The sequence below is a fragment of the Chenopodium quinoa genome, unplaced genomic scaffold (assembly GCF_001683475.1).
Source record: "Chenopodium quinoa cultivar QQ74 unplaced genomic scaffold, ASM168347v1, whole genome shotgun sequence".
Classification (NCBI taxonomy): domain Eukaryota; kingdom Viridiplantae; phylum Streptophyta; class Magnoliopsida; order Caryophyllales; family Amaranthaceae; genus Chenopodium; species Chenopodium quinoa.
Window position 1 is genome coordinate 1,481,467 of NW_018744895.1, and position 22,767 is coordinate 1,504,233.

At 34.0% G+C, this 22,767-nt stretch overlaps 4 protein-coding genes across 4 annotated transcripts; 2 read left to right on the top strand and 2 right to left on the bottom strand.

Annotated features, from left to right (window-relative positions):
* Positions 1–10,059: 10,059 nt before the first annotated feature.
* LOC110706097 (protein FAR1-RELATED SEQUENCE 5-like) lies at positions 10,060–11,174 on the top strand. Its single transcript, XM_021884012.1, has 2 exons — positions 10,060–10,663; positions 10,764–11,174. The coding sequence occupies exons 1-2, from the start codon at positions 10,256–10,258 to the stop codon at positions 11,172–11,174; spliced, it is 819 nt and encodes a 272-aa protein (XP_021739704.1). The 5' UTR covers positions 10,060–10,255.
* Positions 11,175–11,187: 13 nt separating this feature from the next.
* LOC110706098 lies at positions 11,188–12,041 on the bottom strand. Its single transcript, XM_021884013.1, has 2 exons — positions 11,825–12,041; positions 11,188–11,550 (listed from the first exon to the last, which is right to left on the bottom strand). Exons 1-2 carry the CDS (start codon positions 11,987–11,989, stop codon positions 11,188–11,190), a joined length of 528 nt encoding a protein of 175 aa, XP_021739705.1. The 5' UTR covers positions 11,990–12,041.
* Positions 12,042–12,496: 455 nt separating this feature from the next.
* LOC110705981 lies at positions 12,497–13,356 on the bottom strand. The gene is made up of 2 exons (XM_021883903.1): positions 12,953–13,356; positions 12,497–12,832 (listed from the first exon to the last, which is right to left on the bottom strand). The coding sequence occupies exons 1-2, from the start codon at positions 13,031–13,033 to the stop codon at positions 12,602–12,604; spliced, it is 312 nt and encodes a 103-aa protein (XP_021739595.1). The 5' UTR covers positions 13,034–13,356; the 3' UTR covers positions 12,497–12,601.
* A 5,507-nt stretch (positions 13,357–18,863) lies between these two features.
* Positions 18,864–22,693, top strand: LOC110705982 (aquaporin TIP1-3-like). The gene is made up of 3 exons (XM_021883904.1): positions 18,864–19,077; positions 19,907–20,157; positions 21,346–22,693. The coding sequence occupies exons 1-3, from the start codon at positions 18,945–18,947 to the stop codon at positions 21,721–21,723; spliced, it is 762 nt and encodes a 253-aa protein (XP_021739596.1). The 5' UTR covers positions 18,864–18,944; the 3' UTR covers positions 21,724–22,693.
* Positions 22,694–22,767: the final 74 nt, after the last annotated feature.

The following is a 22,767-nucleotide window of genomic DNA, read 5'->3' on the forward strand; positions in this document are numbered from 1 at the left end:
CCGGATGGCCTTCCGTTGCCCTGATTCAGGGAAACGAAGTTTTGAGAGATCGATCAGGGGTCCATCTGTCCCCTTGGGTTTGGGGTGCGGAGCAGGCACCCGGTCTTTGATTTGCTTCTTCCTGGAGGGAGAAGGATTTTTTGCCGGCTGACCCTTACTGGAGCCAGCTGACTTCTTGATTATGTCCTTGCTTTCGCCTCGGTAGGTGTATTATTATACATTTTCAAAAAAGAACATTCATTAATATTTCCCCCCTGAAACTAGTCACGAGGTTCATGAGTTCGTCTCTGGTGACGGGAGCAGCGCCTTCCGCCGCCTGGGGTTTTCCAGGATGCTTGCCGCCTGGGTTGTTGGGGCAAGCTTTGTCTTGATCCTGTTCCTTCTTTTCTTTGGAACGGGTGCATCTAGAGCGGAATGACCCGTCTGGGGCCATATAGGTTTCGACATTGTAGTCGTCATCGCTTCCACTTTCATGGTCCGTATGAACCTTAGGGTCAGCCGTAGGCCGGCTGCCCTCTGCATTCGGTATAGCATCGGATGCCATCTCAGTAGTACTCTCCCCAGAGACGGCGCCAAATGTTTCGGGTGTTTTTGTTCTCTCGGGAGAGTTACAATACGGAGTATGCGCGCCTGACTTCTGTACCTGCAAAACCACGAAACTCCGTTTGGGTGGAGTTCCGCCTCCGAAGATCAAGTTAGTATGATTCCGGATGAGAAAGCATGCAGAAAGTAGAGTGGATGTTTCTCTCTAATTCAGGGAGATTCCGCAATTAAGATTGCTCGGGTTTTGTGTATGTATATATGAATGAGTCATAAATGAGGATTTTTCCCCTATTTATAGTGGGGGAGGCATGTTCCCTGATTAGGGTTTTGATGCCACGTGTCAGCATCTGATTGGATCCCGTTGGGCCTTTGGTGGGCTGCCACGTGTCATCATACTACTGGGCCACGTGGCATAGGGTAATTTTTACCCTGAACAATATGAGTTGCCAAGATATCCTTTGTTGTCTCTGCATTAATTATCTTCCATACTAGGCCTGTATTCCACTACCTAAAGTTTGTGATAAGGTATGAAACTCTGATGATATTCTGGAAGTCTGTTGCATTCTTTCTTTGTACCCTTGCCCTGTTCACCCAGATGTCTTGATCTATCATAGTGGATAGACCATTTCCTATTCGTCTTCCAATTCCTTCCTTATGTGCATTAATTGCTCTAATCAAGCTTCTGGCTGCCCATGAACAGTCCTAGGGTGACAAGGTCCTGTCCATATTTTGCCTTGAAGACTTTACTAGCAAGCAGGTTTGGATTTGAGTATAGTCTCCAATTTTGTTTGATAAGGAGGCTTTTATTTACGGCTGAAATTTCTTTCAGCCCTATGCCACCTTCATTTTTGTGAAGATACAGGACTTCCTTCCTTCTCAACAAATGGGCTTTGCCTCTGAAGATGAGCTCCACCAGAATCTGACAATGGTGGATTTTATCTTGTTTGCAACCACCTTGGGACACCAATAAAGTGAGAGAATGTGGTGAGCAAGCATTACTAGCACTCCACTTATGAATATGATCTTTCCAGGCTGAGAAAGAGTTGAGAATTTCCATGAGGAGATTTTTTGCTTGACTTTATCGATGAGGCTATTAAACTTCAAGCTTGTTCTACCATCCACGTCCATGGGGCAGCCTAGATGCGTGCCTAACTCCTTGCAACTCTTGACTTTGAGAGGTTGTCTGAGTAATCTTACAAATCTTGGAGGTGTGTTTGGACTGAACAAGGTTGAAGATTTATTCTCATTCACCACCTCTCCCGAAAATAGGCAGAATTCATCCAGTCTTTTTTTTGACTTGTCTGCATGAAGAGGGAGTGGCTTTGAAACAAAGTAGCGCATCGTCTGCAAAAAAAAAGTGGTTTATTTGCGGGGCTGTTCTAGCTAGCTTAATGCCTTTCAAATCCCCTGATTGCTGAAGGGCGTTCAATCTTCTTGACAGTACTTCCATCACAAATATGAACAAATATGGTGAAAGCGGATTACCTTGTCTTAGCCCTGTTTTTGGTGAGAAAGGCTCACTTGGTTCCCGATTCACCAGAATAGCATATGAAACTGTAGAAATGCATTGCATGACCCAGTTTATCATGTTGTTGGAAAATCCATTTTAACCAAAATTCTTCTGATTAATTCCCAGTTTACCCTGTCATATGCCTTACTAAGGTCAATTTTCAGAATACCCTCAAATCTCCCACCTTTCCTTTTGCCCTTAACCCTTGAGAGGATCTCATGAGCTACATAACAACTATCCACCATAAGCCTCCTTGGAACAAATGCATTCTGGAATTCTCCAATTAAGTCTGGAAGAATTGATTTAAGCCTATTCACCATGCATTTAGATATGACATTATACAATGAGTTGCATAGACTTATTGGCCTAAATTCATCCACCCTCTTTAGTTGCTTGGTTTTCGGAATGAAAGTGATATAAGTCATATTCGTTTCCTTCATCATTCTTCCAATTCTAAAGAAATGCTAGGCTCCCTTTATCACATCATTCTTGATGGTAGTCCAATTCTCTTGAAAAAACAAAGGGGGGATTCCATTTGGGCCGGGTGATTTTAACGGGTGTGGGGCAAATAGTGCTTGCTTGATTTCATCTTCTGAAAAAGGCCGATCCAACTAGCTCTTATGGGCCTCTTTTAGTTGCGACAAGCCCATTATCCAATCTTCCATCAAGAGTTCAGCTTCGTGGGCTTGGGCCTGATTTTGCTGCCCACCTTGATATAGATTTTTGAAGAAAGAGTGAAATTGGGCTTTTAGGACTTGATTATCTGTGATTTAAGACCCATTTTCTTCTTGTAACGCTCTTATTTCAGCTTTCAAATTTCTCTCTTTGACATTCTTATAAAAGAAAGCTATAGACTTATCTCCAAAAGCATCCCATCTTGATTTTGCTCTTTGTCTCCAATACCACCATCTTAAAGAGGCTTCCTTCTCTAGCTTTTTTCTTTTTTCAATTTCCATCCCCGAGTCTATATTATTGAGCAAGTTGTCACAGAACTGGTTTTCTTCTAGAGAATGTTTTAGATCTTGCTAATCAATACTAAACTGTAACTGATTTTTGCTTAGGCACCAATTTCTCACCTCTTTAAGACAATTCTTTAATTTCCTTTGGACTTTAAAAAGAGGGGATCCTTTTAGAGGGTTTGTCCAAGTTGAAACAATAAGATCATGAACTTCTCTCAATTTTAGACACCATGCTTCCATTTTATATGGACTCTTCTTTGGGCTTTTGGGAGGTGATGGCTCCAAGATCACTGGGGCATGATCCGAAAACATAATTGGGAGATTCCACACCCTTGCATTCGGGAAAGCTAACCGCCATGAATTATTTGCATATGCTCGATCAAGTTGTTCATAGATGGGGGATTCCACCCTATTATTACACCATGTAAATTTCGGGCCTATGACATGTATATTAGACAAATCATTATTAACTTTTCATTCAAAAAAATTATCAATCCCTGGAATGTGAGATCTCCCTCCCAACTTTAGATCAACAGATTCAAGTTGGTTAAAGTCTCCAATAAGGACATAGTGCCCTTTGTGTCTGTTCATTAGATCTTGCAACATTGACCATATCTCATCTCTATGTAACAAGTAAGGGGAGCCATAAACACAAGCAAGATAATAGTCAACATCTCTTACTATTGATATATTACACAAGATAACGTTCAATGAGACTGCTACAACTTCAACTCCCACCTTATCTGACCAACAAAGGAACATGCCTCCTTTGCTAGCTAAAGAATTAATACCCGTACTTCCTCTAAATTCCATCTTGCTAAAAATTGGGATTAGAGAGTTCACATTACACTTAGTTTCACTTAGGAAAATACAATCTACATTAAACCTAGCTGAAATAATTTTAATAATTGGGAAAATTGGGGAGCTATGATCACTCACTCCCCGACAGTTCCAGCTTAGACAGTTCATTTTCCGATCCTTCGGAAGGCTGTAGGCCAGCCGTGCCATCATTCACAAACATACTAGGCTCCCTGCTAGAAACTTCATCATCCGATCCTATCACATCCTCTCGAACAGAAATTCTTAGAACTTGAATGCTTACGAGCAGCTGTTCATCTACCCTCCACCTCTTCAAACTTTTCCCACAATTCATCATCTTTGCTCAACCCAAACTTAATTCTCTTGCTTCCCTCCTGATCCTCACCAAGCTTAGTCTCAGATTTTTTACAGCTATCCTCCAAGACTTCTGCAGTACTAGTTCTTTTTAGAGTTAGACCCTGCTTTTCCTTCCTTACACAGATCTTTCATCACTCCCGAGCTCCACTTTTTCTTTCTTGGGCCTTCTTCAGAAAACCTCCTTCCCTTCCTCCTTTTGTAAAGCATCTTTCTCTGCTCATAATAGTATTCAAGCTCAAAATCAGAAGATTCTTGGCTAGAATCTATGTCTATTTTTCCCAGCTTAAGAACTGGTTTCAAGGAGTCCGAGGAAATGGAAGAAGGCGCAATATTAAAGGACTTAACGGATGCAAGTGAGTTTGGTGGGCTTCTTGAAGGGGATACAGGCGAGATAGAGAATTTCGAAGAGCTAGATGATGAGCCTTCCATCGACCCTTTTAGTTTTTAGGGGAGATTTAGCTGAATATTTTGCACATTTGGCATATGAGTCAGCCATGATGGAGCTTAATGAAACATATGAGTGGGAAGCTTGCGACTTACGGTAGGTTTCCAGTTTTGAAGGGTTTGCCATTATTTTAGGGAAAGAGAATTCTATCTCCCTAATTATGGGGTCAACCAGGATGCTTTTTGGGCGAAAAGGGTCAAGGAGAGGATTGGGTGTGTAGACTCTATCTGTAGGGCATAAAGTAACTTGATAATCTTCTTCAATTTCCATACTTGTAGTTGACATTGCAAAAGGGAAAGAGACAGTTGGTGGTTGGACTTGAAAAAGAAATAGACAATGATGGGTGAGAGTGGTGGGGCTTTTAAGCGAATATGCCGGGGGATAAGCATTATAACTCAGGGAATAAAGGGTATAACAGAGGAGTTCAACAAATAGAAGTCATCAATACAGGTAGTTAGGTTTCTATAAATAGAAGAAGTCGAAAAGTTTAAACCCAACTGAAGTAAGTTAATGTTGGATGAAAGAGGTGAGCAGGAAATAACTTGTTTCCATTTTGAGGCTCGAGGAGTCTGACGTGGACTCTCCCCACCCACACTTTCAAAACACTTAGCTGACTTTCTACTAGAGTGGTCAAATATAAAAGAGAAGTTAGGCGTTGACAATAAATTCACATCTTGAGTAGAAGTAGGAAGTTGGGTACCTGGAGCTGTTGTAGAAGACTTAAACAGTACCTGCTGTTGACCCCGTTCTCCGTTACAATTTGAAACCACGTTCCCCACCGAGCGTGTAACCGAATATGCTTTTGGTGAAAGCGACGTCGCCTCTGTTCTGACTCTTTTTTGCTGATTCTCCGAACTGGTACCTGAATCCGATCTTCCACACCAAGTGGTAGCATACTTCCTTTTGATGCCTTGACTCCGTTGAGTGGGCTGCATAATTGATCGCCATAGCTGCATTCTATTCTCTTGGCTTTGTAAGCTTGGGATTATTACTGGTTATATGTCATTCAGACCCCTTCTCAATCGAATTGATAACTTCTGGGGAGTAAAAACATGAATAGGCTTTGTTTGAGTTGCAAGATTATTCGACTTGTTGCACTCTGCATTGTCTAATTTCCTGACCTTCTCCTTCGATGCTGTTTCTACATTAAGTTCTAGCTTCCAATCCACTTCGCTTGCTAGTCTTTTAGGAGCTCCGTTGCTCGGCCCTAAGTCTCCAGGATTAGATGAGCTATCTGAGGATGATGAGTCAGTGTCTTGATTTGGTTAATTCTGGTTGGAGTTATGACTTCCTGAGTTATCACTTCCAGCAGAATTTGGAGGAGTATGTTCAGAGGATTCTAAAGCTGGGTTTGGATGAGGATAGACTTTGAGGTTCACTATGGTCATCCTAAAGTGCTCAATATCTGCTAATCCCATAATTTTCTTCGAATAAAGAGGTGTTGGAGGTCTGGCCAAGAGCAGGTCATAGTTCATGCCACATAATCCCCTAATTCGATAACTCACTTCCCTGTGAGCTAAACTTGAAGGAGTTTTACAATGAGGTTGTCAATGACTAATCTTTCCACATCCATGATAGAAAATGAAGACTCCTTCATATCTTAAAGAAACCCACAGAGCTTTTGATGGAGTGACTTCATAGAAAAAACCAGGAACTAGTGGTTTGTTTACAGGGATAACCACTTTTGCTCTCATTAAACTATGAGGCCTATATCATCCAGGGACGGCTGATCATATCTTATTATCCTTCCCACTCTTTCTAAGATTCTTCTAGCCACTTGAGGCTGACACTCTTCAGTGGGAATACCTTCCACTTTCATCCATATGGAAGTTTCTGAGAATCCATATCGAGCAGATTTGAACCTATATGCCAACCTTTGAAGATGATAAAAGCTCCCTTGTATGCAGCTGATTCCATAGACATCAGGTTGTCCCATTTCATCCCATGTTGTACAAAAGAATAAGAACAGGGATGAATGAATTGGTCTTCTAGAAGTTATCCACCCAATTCTGTATTTGAATTTCACTGAACACCCTTTCATCTATAACCTTGGCTACAACAACAAGACTATACTTATCCACATCTTCTGGACTATCATAGGGTTTCTTGGGGATTCCAATTCCCATTCTATTTAGGACTGAATAGCTGCACTGATGAGACATTAAGAAAGCTAGGAATAATTAAGAAGAAGAGAAGTTTGGGGCTAAGAAAAGGGGATTAGGAGGTTTAGGAAAGAAAACTTAGCTTCTGTAGAGAAAATTCTAGAGAGAGAAAACACTCTCAATATTCTAGAGAGAAAAAACTTGAGTGCACATAGAGCTAGGTACACTTAACAATAGTTTTTTTGTTCATTTGATACTTCCTCCATTCATTTATTATTACACCATAGAGGTTGAGCACATTTATTTTGGCAGTGAAAAAAAGAAGAGGGGGTAAAAAGTAGTGAAGTATCATGTGATGTAAACATAAAGAATCAAGTATAAAAAAAAGGATATATTGAGTATTTGTAGTATGAACACAAATATTTTGTTTGCTAAAATAATTATGGTGCAATATTTGTGAAACTTTTTTAAAAGGTAAGTGGTGCAATAATTAACAAAAATAGAGGAATTATATATTTATATACTTTTTCTCATTTTACCATTTTAAAATAAAATTAGTAAAATATATTATATAATCAGAAAATAACTTGGATGCACCTTACACCCAGGTGTATATAATTTTTTTTATTTTTATTTTTTTATGTCAAATTTTTTTTTTTTTATTTGTTATTAAAGATTGATTATTTGCTTAGAATTTTGATAACGCGAAGTTTTATGTTTTGAGAAGCAAATCATTTTATTGATTGAGTATCTAATATTGATCATTTATTATTTTTTATGTGTAGTAGAGCTTGTAATTGGTCTAATTACTCAAAAGATGAATGAATCGTTAGGACTGGATTTTGAATTGCATTAAGGTTTATTTGAGCTTGATTTGAGAGGTTTGCAGGCATTTTATTTTCAGGTTCAAATGAAAACATATGAATCTTACCTTTTAGTTATATATATATATATATATATATATATATATATATATATATATATATATATATATATATATATATATATATATATATATATATATATATATATATATATATATATATATATATATATATATATATATATATATATATATATATAGAGTTAGGCTCATATAAGAACCCTCCTCTATATAAGAACCCATTATATATAAGAACTAATCTGGACCGTACAATTAGTTTGATCTGACCGCTGAAAATAAATGATTAGTAATGGCATTTTAGTAATTTTCGCTGTTCTTTTCCCTTTCTTTCTCCTCATTCACGTTTCTTCTTTCCTTTTTTTTTTGGGCTTGGAACATTACAGCTCTCTTTCCTCTCATACATTACAAATTTACAACTCTTTCTCTCTCCTCTCATACATTACAACTCTCTCTCCTCTCATACTTTTGGATGCAAATTCCTTCAAGAAATTAAGGTTTGTTATTCAATTTTTATAATTTTGATTATCCTTTTAGTTAATTTATTTATTGATATCTATTTTTTGCGAATTTTTGTTGAATTTTTTTTATTTTGGCGAATTTGTGTGAAATTTTATTTTTTCTAATTATTTGTGGATATGCAATTCATCAATTCGAAAATAAGCAAAAATCTGTTTTTTTTTTTTTTCTTTTTGCGATTTCATCATTCAGTTTATGTTGATTTTATCTTCTTTTTTTTTTTTTTTTTTTTTTTTTTTTTTTGCGAATTTTCTTGAGTTTTTTTCATTAATTTCATCAATTTCGATTTTTCATTTCCAGAATTTTTCGATGTTATATGTTTTTTTGTTTTTTTTTCCGACTTTCGAGCAATTATTTTCTGTTTTTTTCGATTTTATCTGTTTTTTTTTTTGCGAATTTTCTTCAGTTTTTTTTCATTAATTTTCTGTTTTTTTTTGTTTTTTTTTTTTTTGCGATTTTTCATTTCCAGATTTTCTGTTTTTTCCTTTGCTTGAGTTTTTTTCCAGATTTTTGATTTTTAATGGATTTTAATTTTTAGTTGCTTTTTTGCTACAATATGTGTTTTTTTAAATAGGTTTTTGCATATTGATGGATTTAGATGGTGTTCAACCTAATTATCCTTCTTCTTGTGTTACTCATTCAGGTAATTTTATTGTTTTTAATGTTTTAATTTCAATTTACTTACATGTTCTAAAGTTTCTTTACTATGTTCTAAAGTTTATCGGTGATGTTCTAAAGTTTTCTCTATATGTTCCCATCCGAATGATAAGCGCAAATGCCATGTTCCGTTGCCTGTTGAACTCCTTTTAGAATGCAGAATACATCGGAGTATGAAAGAGTGGTTGATGAAGGATTATAAAAAGTAGTACGTGTTAGATGCTTCATCCAAATATACCATAAATGTACCAATCGCAATTGAAATCTGCTACTGACACTTTATATATTTTCACATGGAATTGAATGTGTAGTAGTGAGTCCTAGTGATAAGGGTAAACGACAATACTAATTTAGAATTGTCATGAGTCACATCTTTATGAAATAGCAGAGATATTTTCACAAGCTATGTTAGAGTGTAGAGTCTATAATTTGCAACCCCACACATGCACTTGCAAATCACTGATTTAATATTTCTTCACTAGGCTTTTCAAACTTTTTTGAGATTGTTTGTTCTCTGTTGGAGCACTGTTTAGTACTACAAACTAAAATTAGATGGATTTTATCCACTATTTTTATTTCTTAACATGACTATATTGCTTGGCCAAAACCAAATACGGAGTATAATTCAAGTAGTGCAAAAAATAACATGAGCTAAAATAAAATATTATGGTACTAATCTGAGGAAGTTAAATAATTTGATAAATAAAAAATATCTAATCCATTTTAAATAATTTGTAATGATTCAAAGTAAACTGTGGGTAAACAATATCGATCATTATCGGATAATGCCACAACAACCTCAAGGCTCGTCTTGGAGCTAGGCATTGGGGGATTGGGAGTTGGGAATGCTACTTTATCCTAGCAATCTGACATAGGGATAGTTGATGCATGTCTCTGCTACTGGAATCACCGAACCATGGCCCCACCAATCTGACATAGGGAGTAGGGAATCCTACTTTATCTTTATATTCTAAAACTTTCATTCTATGTTCTAAAGTTTACCTTCTAGTTTTAAATTTTACTTTTTATGTTCTAATGTTTACTTTCATTGTATGTTCTAAAGTTGACCTTCTAGTGTAATTTTTTCACTTTATTCTAAATTTTATTATGTATGTTATAAAGTAATTCACTATGTTCTAAAGCAATATGTTATAAGTATGTCCCTAATTTACGATATTCTAAAATTTATCCTTGATGTTCTAAAGTTTTCTCTGTATGTTCTAAAGTTTTCTATGTATCTTTCTCTTTATATTATAAAGTTTTTTTTTATGTTCTAATGTTTTCTTCATATTCTATGACTTTCATTGTATGTTCTAATGTTTACTTTCATGTTCTAATGCAGTTGGTGATATTTATCGTACTCCAGTTGGATCATTTAGCCCTGGTGGTACCGCTAAGGAATGGATTCCAAGTGTTCCTGAGGAGTTAAAACCCAGTTTAGAGATGATATTTAAAGATCATGAAGAGGGTCTTAGTTTTTATAAAGCATATGCAAATGTCGCTGGGTTTACTTCTAGGAAATCTACTACTAAAAGGAAGAAGAATAACAAAGATATAATTGCTTTTCAATATGGAGTTTGCAATAAGGAAGGTTTTAGGGCAATAAGAAAACCTATTGCTCAACAAACAGTTTATGAAGAAGGAAAAGTTCGTATTACTAAGAAATGTTTAGTCACTCGTGTAGGATGCAATGCTCACATATGTATGAGATATGATGATGGAAAGTATGTTGTAACTCATTTCAAAGAAGAACATAATCATCCTTTATATACTCCAAGTTGTGCAAAATTTCAAAAGGATAATAGAAAAATGCATATTATGCATAAAAAGTTGATTGTTGATAATTCAAAGGTGATTTATTTTTATGTACTAAATAATGTTTTTTTTTTGTTTTGATTTACTATGTTCTAAAGTTAATTCTTAATCTTAGTAATATTTTTTTTTCTAACAGGTAAATGTTGGTCCTGTGAGGTCTTATACTATGATGAAAGAATTAGCTGGATCACATGATAATGTTGGTGCATCTAAACAAGATTTCAAAATTTTTTATAGAGATTTGAAGGCTTTTATTGATGGATCAGATGCCCAAATGTTTGTGGATAATTTTCAAAATAAGAAATTGCTCTGGAGTGCATTTTTTTTTCCTTTGATGTTGATGAAGAAGATAGACTTTGTAGAGCTTTATGGGCTGATCCTATCTGTCGAAAAAATTATGCACTTTTTGGTGATATGGTTTCTTTTGATACCACATTCAAAACAAACAGGTGAATCCTTTCCTTTGTCCACACCGAAATTAGTGGACATTTTCTTGGTTTTTCTAACCCTCCTCTTTGTAGACGATCAAAATAGAATACCTATTTAGTACATGTTAAGAATTAATTAGAATATTTTTCACACATTTTCAACATAACAAGAATAATATATATACATAATGGTAAGAACTTAAAACTTACCATTATAAAAGGTAAAGGACCTGTAAAGTAAGAATTTCCCTTCTTCCATACACTTACATAATCTTTCAAGTGCTCAATCACAAATGTGCACCAATCCAATTCAGCAATTTTCTTTACATCCATACAACTATACAAGAATTTAATGTATAGTTGTGTGTTGTTTGTTGATCGAATGCAACAATTGACAACACATACCACAAAGTTCCAAAGAAATTCATCAGAAACTGTTTTTTCCTTCTTCAATTCTTGAATTCTGTCAATCAATCTCTTGTTGGTTGGACTTCCCTTTTAGAGGTAAAAAAAAAAACATATAAATTAAAACCTATGGAGATAATAGATCTATTTTAAAGCAGAAAACACTTTAGAACATAAGTAAAGCAATTTAGAACATACAATTTATAACATAACCATCTTATACCAATATAATATCATAAAAATAGCTAAATATAATTTTGAACATTACAAGTCAAATAACTACATAAATGATCTACGTTTTAGAACATAAAATTCATACTTTAGAACATAAAATTTAAAACATAACCACATTATATCATCATACTTTTTTGAGGCCAAACTTGCTTCTCCAAGCTTTTAGAAACTTGCTCCATTTCAGATTTGACTCATCATTTGGTTGCTCAATCCTTTTGCCTCCCAATGGCAACCCATAAGCCAAATGAACATCAATTGCCTCCAAAAAGATTTCTTGTTTTCTCTTTGGTAACATCAAACAACATCTCTCCGTGTCAAAATTCGTAACCAAGTTTTCTGTCAACTTAGAATTATAATGAAAAATGTAAGATTTAAAGCACAATACAGCTATATTTAGAATATAATAGTCAATCTTTAGAACATAGAAGATTAAAACATTTAGTATAATATTTAATTTTTTGTACATAATTTAGAACATTATATAATAAAAAAAGTCTATTTTAGAACATAATAAACATACATTAGAACATAACAAAAAATTAATTTAGAACATTAGTGTATAGCAATTCAAACATGAGAGATCATAATTTTAGAATACAAGAAGTAACTTTAAAACATAAGTAATTTACAACATAATCATATTATTTAGAACATATGCACATAATTTAGAACATAATCATACAATTTAGAACATATGCACATAATTTAGAACATAGCTAATTTCGAACATAATCATATTATTTAGAACATATGCACAAAATTTAGAGCATAACTAATTTAGAACATAAACTTATAATTTAGAACATTAGTGTATAGCAATTCAAACATGACAAATCATAATTTTGAACATAACATTGATAATACTTATGATTTTAGAATATGATTTTAGAACATAACATTCTACTACTTACATAGAATTAATATGGATTGGTAAATCCAATTCCAAAAAGCCTCCAAAACCAATGTTCCGAATAGCTTGCTTTTGTTTTTCCGAAAGATTTATCAACACATCCTTCATGAATTGAGTAGGAGGTACTCTTTGATAAGGTTGCCTCTTAACTAGTTTATCTTGCTCATTAGCTTCTACTACTTGGACATCCTCACCATCTTCTTCTTTTTCAATCTTTCTTTTCTTCTTCTTCACATCCTCACCATGAATAGATAAACATAATTAGAACATAGATAAGCAAAATTAGAACATAAGCGTGCATTTTAGAACATAAAAATAAAGATTGTAAAGATTAAAGAGTATTATTACCTGAGTTTGATTTTTTTTATTGATTTTTTGTTCCTCCTCACTATCATCTTCCATCTCCTCTTTTTCATCTTTCTCTTTCATCTTTACATCACCCTTATTATCATCCGCACCATCATCTTCACTATCATTATTCTCGTCATCATCCTCAACATTATTACCCTCTTCTTCTTTTTGATCTTTTCCTTCTTCTTGATCTTTTTCTCTTCCTTCCTTTTTTTGCAATTTTCGAGGTGGTTGAAGCCTTGTTGGAAGTTTTCTATGTCTTATAGCAACACTTTTACTTTCAATATGCTTCTCAAATTCCGATCTATCGATTACTTCCGCTTCAACGTTTTCAACTTTCCTTTAAAAACAATAAAAAATAATTAGAATACAACTAACATTAAATAGAGTGCAAAAATAAAGGGATAAGATGAACATAAACTATAATGGATACATATTAGAACATAATACAAATCTTCAGAACATAAGAGAAAATTTTAGAACAAAATGGAAAACTTTAGAACATAATGGAAAACTTTAGAACATAATACAAATCTTTAGAACTTAAGGGAAAACTTTAGAACATATTGGAAAACTTTAGAACAAAATTTAAAACATAATAGGTAAAGTTTAGAACATAGTTTAGTTATCTTTTTCTTACATAAGTAATTTCTTCTTCTTGTATATTAGTAACTCCTCCTTCTGATTTTTCTTCATTTTGGCCTTGCATTTTGCTGCAATTTTAAGAAATCAAAAACATTAGTAACATTCCAACATTATTATTATATTTTTGAACATAGGAATAATTTAGAATATGCTAAAAAATAGTTTAGAGCATGCTAAAAAAGAGTTTAGAACATGCTGGAGAGTGAAAAACCCAAATAGAATGAGTAAACTAGAAATTTAAAAGACAAATGAAACAGAAACATGATAAGGTTTGATTGAGTTTATTTTTAGCCCATGTTCTAAATTATTTCAACCTATGTTCTAATTTTTTCCTATGTTCCAAATTTTTTCTACCTATGTTCTAAAGTTTATTTTCAGCCCTGCAATCACAAGTTCACTACCAACAACCCCTAACCAATTAGCTGCTGCTGCATAAATCAACCACCACACTACAACCCCTACAAACAGGGGCAATCGCACCAACATCACCAATTTTGAAAAAAAAGTTTGTGAATTGGGCATGACAGAATTTTATATTGTACACTATATCTGATTGTTCTGCAAAACCTTTCAGAACTAATTAATCTTCAGTCTGACATCTGACAAATGTTTTACATTCTTAAATCAAATCCCATGTAAATGTAATTTCATCTTCTCAGGCTTCTCTGTTATTTTGTCCATTTTATAGCTAAAAACCAAATCCTAATAAATTAATAGATTATGTAATACTAAGTACTGTAAGGACTTAGAGGGTCAGAGCCCACATTTTTGGCGTAGTGGGAGAGGGTTTTATACTTTTACAGTTTTTATTTACTCTACGAAGTACTATATGCATTGTTCTTTTAGGTTAGCCAGGCTAGCCGCTATCGAAAAAATCAGCAAAAATCGAACACTAAATTCGAACTATAGATCCAGAAAAATAAGAAAAAATAGAACATAGAGAATAAGCCAGATTTGTTTTTAGACATGACTAATTGATGCAAGCAGAATAAGTAATGCCAAGTTGTTCAAGCTATGCTTGCTCATTAATCTTCATACCACCATATGACAACAATAGCCAACAATAGCCACCATCCATACCACCATATGCAACAAAATCTTCATACAAACATGGCTTCTCCTCTCAATGACAACAATAGCCACCAAATAAAGGCAACATGTACAGCAATCCCGGTCACTCGTATTGTGTCCATTGGTAATCCAAAAGATGACTCAGACTCACTACTCATCAAACTCAAAGTCGATTTCAAGCCATTAAATAACATTGACGGAAGAGTGTTATCACACATATCCATCAACAACAAATACCAGATACATATCCATCAACAAGAAAAAAAAACAGTGATTTTAAGAAATACTGGACATTCATATTCATAGCTATAATTTCGCTTACTAACGAAATCGAGCATTTAGCAGACATTTTAAAAAAAACGCAAATATCAACTCACGAAATATCAAAAACAAATCAAAAAAACCATAAAAATCGAAAATAGAAAAACCATTAAAATCGAAAAAATCATCGAAAAATCGAACTAAAAAAGCATAAAAACGCAAATATCAAATCACGAAATCGCAAAATCAAATCAAATAGTCGGAAAACATAAAATCGCAAAAATCAAAACAATAAATCGCAAAATGTACTTGAACAACATGCTAAGTTCATGGAAATTTGAACAAAATCGAAAAAAAAAACGCAAAATCAAATCAAAAAATCGGAAAACATAAAATTGCAAAAAGCAAACCAAAAAATCGCAAAATCTACTTGAACAACATGCTAAGTTCATGGAAATTTGAACAAAATCGAAAAAAAAAAACATACCTGAGTCGAAAATCCTTCAAATTGCAATTTCTATGGAGATTTTTGGGGGTTTGCAGAGAGAGAATGAGATGAGCACGAAGAGGGAGAAAGTTAGAGGAGAGAGAAAATTTTGATCGGGTGGTAGGTCCGTAGGGGGTATGAGGAAAAATACGTGTTTTAATCTTAACCGTCTAAATTACCTTAATCCTACGGCTGAGATTTGTTCTGATATAACTAGGGTTCTTATATAAGGAGGGGTTCTTACCGGATCCCTCCCCTATATATATATATATATATATTTGGTGTGCAGTTATAGAATATTTTTAATTGGGCAGACACGTTTTGATGATGTGTACACGAAGGCATGAAAATAACCATGGACCAAATCATCAAAGCTATTAGGTAAAAATGACTTCAAAAAGTAATTTAGGGAATGATATTAGCTTTGGTTAATACAATTGAATAAGGGTAATTAAAGTCAAATAGAAGAAAATAAAGATGAAAGGGCTTTCATCGGTTTTTACCGGTGGAAAGCCCGATGAAAGCCCCAATTGTTATTCTGTGTTCTTTTTTTCTTGGTTTAGGTTTATAATAACTCTTCCTCTTCTAGGAGGAACATTTCTCCCTCGAAAGACAGGGTTTTTTTTTTCTTCTTTAGGAGGATTTGGCTCCTTCGAAAGACAGGGTTTTTCTTCTCTCTTTTGAGGGAGGATTTGCTTTTTTATTTCATGAATTGTTGTAGAACTGTTTCATGGGTAAAACTTTGTGCGGGATTGAAAAAGAGGTTAATCTTTCGATTATAATCTAACGAGTCAGACGAAAATTTTCTTCACAGCTACAACAGATCGATAGACCCCCTCGCCGAGAAAGGATGTAAATCACGACAATATGAAAGAGGGTATATATGAAGAATGTACGATTTGCAACAACGATCGTAGCTTTGCTAACAAGATGTTTTTATTTCATTCAATTATCATGTATATGTTAGATCTAAATCTCTTTGTAGATGTCGTATGACTTTTATTTATGAATCAATTTTATTTCAAAAAAAAAAGAAGAAGAAAATAAAGATGAGGATAGGTGGTTCTGTAAGGGGCTAGATCAATGGAAGTGTGATGAGGAGGAAGGGGAAAATTAAAATTTAAAGGGATTTTTTATTTGGTGTCATTGTAATTTTGGTTTTTCCATTTGATACCCAATTTTTAGTTTTACTCCACATGATACCATTGTAATTTTGACTTATTTTTACTATAGCACCTCGTTAAATGTAACATTAGTTTGGGGCGATTGTAGTCCCTTATTTCTAATTTTAATTGCAAATTTTGATCCTTTAAGGTCATAATGACTTCCAAAACTTTAACCGAACAATTTTTTTTGCATGAAACAAATCGAAATATACAAATTGAGATATTTTTCTTGCACATAAATCGCGACATTTTTGAGTTTTTTATTTTATTTTTTATTTTTTTAATCTAATTTCGACCTCAAACTTGAACCTTAGCGCCGCTAAGGGCTAGAACATCCTCTTAAAACTTTAACCGATCAATTTTAATGACACTCAAATCGAAGAATACATAATATATTTGATGAAATGCTACAATAGAGAATAATTTGAAATTATAATGGTACCATTTAAAATAAAACTAAAAATTGGGTACCAAGTGGAAAAGCCCAAACTATAATAGTACCAAATGAAAAAATCCCAAATTTAAAATATGGGTGTTTCTACATAAGGTAATATTTTCTGTGTTCCTAAGCTAGATGATAAAAGTTTTACCAGTATATGCCTTTTGCAAACATTTTTGGAAGGCGAATAAAATAATAAGATTTTTCAAAGATTAAGCTACTTGCCCGAGGAAGATCTAGCTACTAATGTATGGTTAGTGTTAATAAGTAGCTTCAACACTTTTCTAAAGTCAACTCTTGTCATGTATGTTGTGAAGCTAACCGTTCAGCAGATTGTGTTGTCATATGCAGACTCATAAAGATATCAAACCTCTGTTAATATAGAGTAGTAAATTTTCTTTTTATATCTTTATAATGAAGGTAGGATTTAATATTGAGAGAAGACTATCATGACCTTAATGTGTTTTATTACCTTTCAAATTATGCATTTAATGTCATTATATAGTATTTGTATATTACCTTCGTTTTATAATATTCTTATTATGTTTTTGGCCTGGTAAACCTCTTTTACTACTTTACCCCTTTGATTTATTACTTTATTATTTTCTATTTTTTTTACACTCGACTCATACACCTCTATACACCAATTGGGCCTTATTTGGTAATAAAGAGCTTATTGAAGAGTTTTTAGCTTGTTGATTGAGCCTATCAAAAGGTTGATCAGACCATTAATTATGAAAAGGCTAATTTGAGTGTGGTAAATAACTTATTGAAAGAAGCTTTTTAGGCTCAAAAAATTGTTTTTATAAAAGCTCTGAGCCTTTTGACACTAACTTATTGAACATTAAGTTGTTTGGTTATCTTATTATTGAAACAACAATTTACCAAACACTTTTATGCAACTAAATAGTCAAATTAGCTAATACAACTAGCTAGTGAAGTCAGTTAATACAACAAGTTATGGCAATCAGCTACTATCTAATTACCAAATAGCGCATGTATCGAACTCTTTTACCTTAATAACCTTTTTATTTTACCCTACCACCCACATTTTACTCTTTCTTTCTCCTTTACTTAATTATTGGAAAAGTGCTATAGTGCTATGAACATTTTCTAATGAGTAGAATAAAAGATCATTTAATATAGGCAATATAAAATTTGAAGTAATATTTAATACTCTATCTATTTCACAACGATATTATTTCCATTTAGAATATTGTGATTATTAAAAATGAAAGAAAATCTTTTAAAATATTCTTTATGTATAAGAAAAACCTTAGTCGTCCAACAAGGTCTAGTATGATTCATTTTTGTTAGAACATTATTAATATCAATATTAATAATTTTTACTAATGTGAAATTACAGATATTTTTACGATCAAAGATTTGTATTGATAAATATAAATAGGAAAATCATCGTAAAACAGATGGTCAATTTACATTCTGAATATTCGATCATAATTGTTACAAAAAATGAGCTAAATATTTAATATGTGTAAAAAATGTCAGCATGAAGCAAATAAATTCTCTGATTTCAGTTTTATCTGCCAGCCTAATTAGATTAGAGGAACTTTCCCTTAATAGTATTCCAAAATTAAAGCTTTCTTTCAGGGCTTGTTGATTATTATTGAACATTTTATCAATTTTTGAGCCATATGAAAATTGCCACAAATAGTAGTGGTTATCCCTAATCTTTTGGATTATTTACCATTCTCATGGTTTAACTAATTAATCACATCCATACAAATGGTAGAGCAACAATTAAATAGGGCCCTAGTCTTAAGCCAAATTTTTAGCATTCTTCATGTAATGTTACTAGTTAAAAAGACTTGTGTTTAATTGTAATGTTATAACAAAAGAAGAGAAAGAAAAACATAAGTCCAATAATTAGCAATTAAGTGAAAGAAGAAAGAAAAAAAAATGCCGATATACAGAATAGCAGTGGGAAATCCAGGGGAGGCTAGCCATCCAGATGCAATTAGAGCAGCCCTTGCTGAATTCTTCTCTATGATTATTTTTGTCTTCGCTGGACAAGGTTCCGGCATGGCCTTCAGTAAGTAATAATGTACTATTGATTATTTGCATCTATAGATGGCCTTCCGCTAGTCTATTATACACTTGGATAAAACACACATTTCATTTGTGACAGGTGGCAAATAGGAGCTCGTGTTGTACATGTGCCACATTGCTGGTACATGTATTTACACTTGATTTGTCACCAGTAGATGTATCACCGTTTAAGTGGACCTTTTATTATGATAGAATCCCAATAAATTGTGATATGGTTATACTCAATACTTGTGCCTTCTCAACTATGTTCCTACGTGTTTGATATAGTCCAATTTTTCAAAATTATAAGCTAAAATTGTGACAAAAACTAGAAGAAAAAGCTTCATATGATTAGGATATCGTCGGTTTTTCAATTAGGCTTGTAAGATATGGAGTAGTAGTAAGAGTGACAAAACTCGTGCATTTATATAAGTACAAGCATATGTTAGGCACTTAGAAATTAGGTGCATGGGCCATCTATAAACATTTTTTTTTACAAGAAATCATATCTTATTTATGATAAAACTCATAAGCATGATATTAAGTAAAATTTTTACAAATAGAAAACTAAAGAGATTAATCATCAAAGTTAAAGATGTTGGTATATACGATAATTAATCAAACTGTTGCAATATTAAGAAAACGAAGGAAGTAATTTTGATCTTTAAAAGCTTATTAACGTTACATTCATGTGACTTTCTATTTACTCTTTGGCCAATATATTCAACCTTTCCTTTCCTTGTTGATTGAAAACAAAAAAAAAAAAAAAAAAAAAAAAAAATCATCATATATTCCTATGGTTTGTATTTGTAACAAGAATGTTGGGATATCAGGCAAACTGAACGACAACGGGACAACACCGTCGACAGGGGTAATAGCAGCATCATTAGCGCATGCATTCGGACTGATAGTAGCAGTCGCAGTTGGTGCAAACATTTCAGGAGGACATGTTAATCCTGCTGTTACCTTTGGTGCTTTTATTGCTGGTCACATTACTTTGTTACGCGCCATTTTGTACTGGATTGGTCAATTGCTTGGCTCTGTTGTTGCTTGCTTCCTTATCCAATACGCCACCGGCGGCATGGTAATTCCTTCCTTACCATTTGATTTGTGTTTATACGATGAATTTACTTGTGAAATGGTCTTGTACTAACATATTCAGGACTAAAGTAGTCCATAAAAGTTAGTTTTTTTTAAAGAGATTTTAATGTCTCACAAATTAAATCACAATAAGTTAGTGTGAAACCATCTCATTAGATTGTTAAGCCTTTTATTAAGTTTATACTCCGCAGTTTATATAATGTGATTGGAATAAAATGCCATTGGCATAGACAAGGTTATCAGGATCGGGATCCTACTTTGGATCGGTGAGAGGAGTAGGATCGAATCGGCAAAATCGGATCGTAGAATCATAAGATTCTACAAAATTGATAAAAATAGTAATAAAAGGATTGTTACATTATTAGATAACATTTTTTAAGCCATAAGAATGGTAAAATTTATAGTTTTAGTAGTTGGATAGTAATTTTTTTAGCTTAGAGAAAAGTTTGATTACATTAGGCTCATTTTAATAAGTAAAAAGTAAGATCGTACGATCTTGACCGATCCTACTCGATTCTGACCGATCCCGCACGATTCTGTCCGATCCTGATCGATCCTGTACAAACTAATAATAGTTTAAATGAAAAACAGGATCGTCCGATCCCACCCGATCCTACAACGATCCTGCTTACTCTGCGATTCTGCATCCGATCCGAATCGTTTGGCTAAAATGGGATCGTAGGATCGCACGACAACGATGGGCATAAAAACAATGCATACTTTTTGGGTGAGGACATGACCCATTATATAAGGGGCAGAGAGGGAAATTTAAATAAACCGATCGAATTTGTGTAAGGACACACCCCATTTATATGAGGGGGGATCCCGATCCTACGATCCGGATCGCGATTTTGACAACGATGGGCATAAAAACAATGCATACTTTTTGGGTGAGGACATGACCCATTATATAAGGGGCAGAGAGGGAAATTTAAATAAACCGAAGCAATTTGTGTAAGGACACACCCCATTTATATGAGGGGGGATTTTAAATAAATTATTCCTAAAATGAGTTTGATGAGATTAAACCTCTTTAAGTTTGGTAGTTGGAAAGCTAACTAACAACTCTAACCTCGTATATCTTGCCGATCTTGGTAGTATGACTAGCATCTTATCATTTATTTCATTTAACCTCTTTAATAATCAAAGCATGTAATTATTTGTGATGCAGGCAGTATCAGCATTTGCACTATCATCAGGGGTAACCTCATGGAATGCACTAGTTTTCGAGATTGTGATGACATTTGGGCTGGTCTACACAGTCTATGCCACAGCTATTGACCCAAAGAAAGGCAATTCGGGCATAATCGCCCCAATTGCAATTGGGCTCATCGTTGGGGCCAATATCTTGGCTGGTGGACCTTTTGATGGGGCAGCAATGAACCCAGCAGTCACATTCGGACCTGCCGTTGTTAGCTGGACCTGGACTCACCATTGGGTCTACTGGCTCGGCCCATTTATTGGGGCAGCACTTGCTGCTATTATCTATGATCACATTTTCATTGGTGATGATGAGTACTCACACCAGCCACTCCCTACTGATTATTAAGTGAAATATAGGGCTCGTTCGGAATCACAATAAGGTTCTCGAACATGCATGCCCTTAGTTTCTAAATGGGTATAAATTTAGCATTGAAGTTCCAAAATTTATTATGAACTCAAGCTAATGGCCCTGGGAAGGCAAAGATTGTTGATTTTTTATTTTTTTATTTTTTTTGGGTTTGTGTGTCAGGGTGTGAGATTATATTGATTTAATTTGTGGTCTTTAGAAGAAATTGTAATGATTGGTATCAACAAGTGGGTGAATTTCATTGGTGTCTACATACAATCTACTAATGTTTGTACTTAATTACTACCTCCGTTTCATAAAATCTGCAACAATTTCCTAAGACGGAAATTACACATTATGTGCAACAAAAAAACCTTTCCTAATATAGTAAATTTTTTTGTGTGAATTTAGAGTTATACCCTTACTAAATCTTTTTAATCACCACTTAAATTTCTTAATCAGATTTGATTAAATTACTAACGTAATTGAATTATTGTAATCTTTCCCACCAAAATTAAATCAACTCCCAACTACTCTCCTTTAATTCTTGCATCCCCAATTAAATAATCAACCACCTTCATCATTCATCAAACATAAACCCTAACCCTTGTTCTTCCCTATTTCACGCCCCTCTTTCTCTCTCTTCACTCCATCTCCTTCATCTACTCCTTCAATTTCTCAAATTCGCACCTCTTGGATCCTTCAGATCTACTTTATTTTCCTTTTATTTTTGTTCAGATCTAAACGATCAAACAGTGGAGTCCCGATAAATCGCTGATCTGACCCCCTTAGAAAAGGTTTTCTATGCAACCATCGACGAGAAGGAGCTTGATGTTCTTTCTGATCTTATCATTTCCCTTGAGAAGGATTCTTCTTCGCCTCGTTGGTTTTACGAATCCGGTGAAGCTCGCAAGGTTTTGTCTGATGGTGCCTTTGAATCTCTTGAAAGGGTCCTCAATTACAGTGAGGAAGTAAAGGAGATGTTCCTCCATTAAAATTTGCTCCATGCTGAAATAATCATCACCAGACCATTCTTCCATTATA

Coding starts and splice junctions, on each gene's coding strand:
- LOC110706097 (XM_021884012.1), top strand. CDS start 10,256: ATGATATTTAAAGATCATGAAGAGGGTCTTAGTTTTTATAAAGCATAT. Junction 10,664..10,763: donor TGATTGTTGATAATTCAAAG/GTGATTTATTTT, acceptor TTTTTCTAACAG/GTAAATGTTGGTCCTGTGAG.
- LOC110706098 (XM_021884013.1), bottom strand. CDS start 11,989: ATGTTACCAAAGAGAAAACAAGAAATCTTTTTGGAGGCAATTGATGTT. Junction 11,551..11,824: donor GCAAGTTTGGCCTCAAAAAA/GTATGATGATAT, acceptor TACCTCTAAAAG/GGAAGTCCAACCAACAAGAG.
- LOC110705982 (XM_021883904.1), top strand. CDS start 18,945: ATGCCGATATACAGAATAGCAGTGGGAAATCCAGGGGAGGCTAGCCAT. Junction 19,078..19,906: donor AGGTTCCGGCATGGCCTTCA/GTAAGTAATAAT, acceptor TTGGGATATCAG/GCAAACTGAACGACAACGGG. Junction 20,158..21,345: donor AATACGCCACCGGCGGCATG/GTAATTCCTTCC, acceptor TTTGTGATGCAG/GCAGTATCAGCATTTGCACT.
- LOC110705981 (XM_021883903.1), bottom strand. CDS start 13,033: ATGAAAGAGAAAGATGAAAAAGAGGAGATGGAAGATGATAGTGAGGAG. Junction 12,833..12,952: donor ATAAAAAAAATCAAACTCAG/GTAATAATACTC, acceptor GAGGATGTGAAG/AAGAAGAAAAGAAAGATTGA.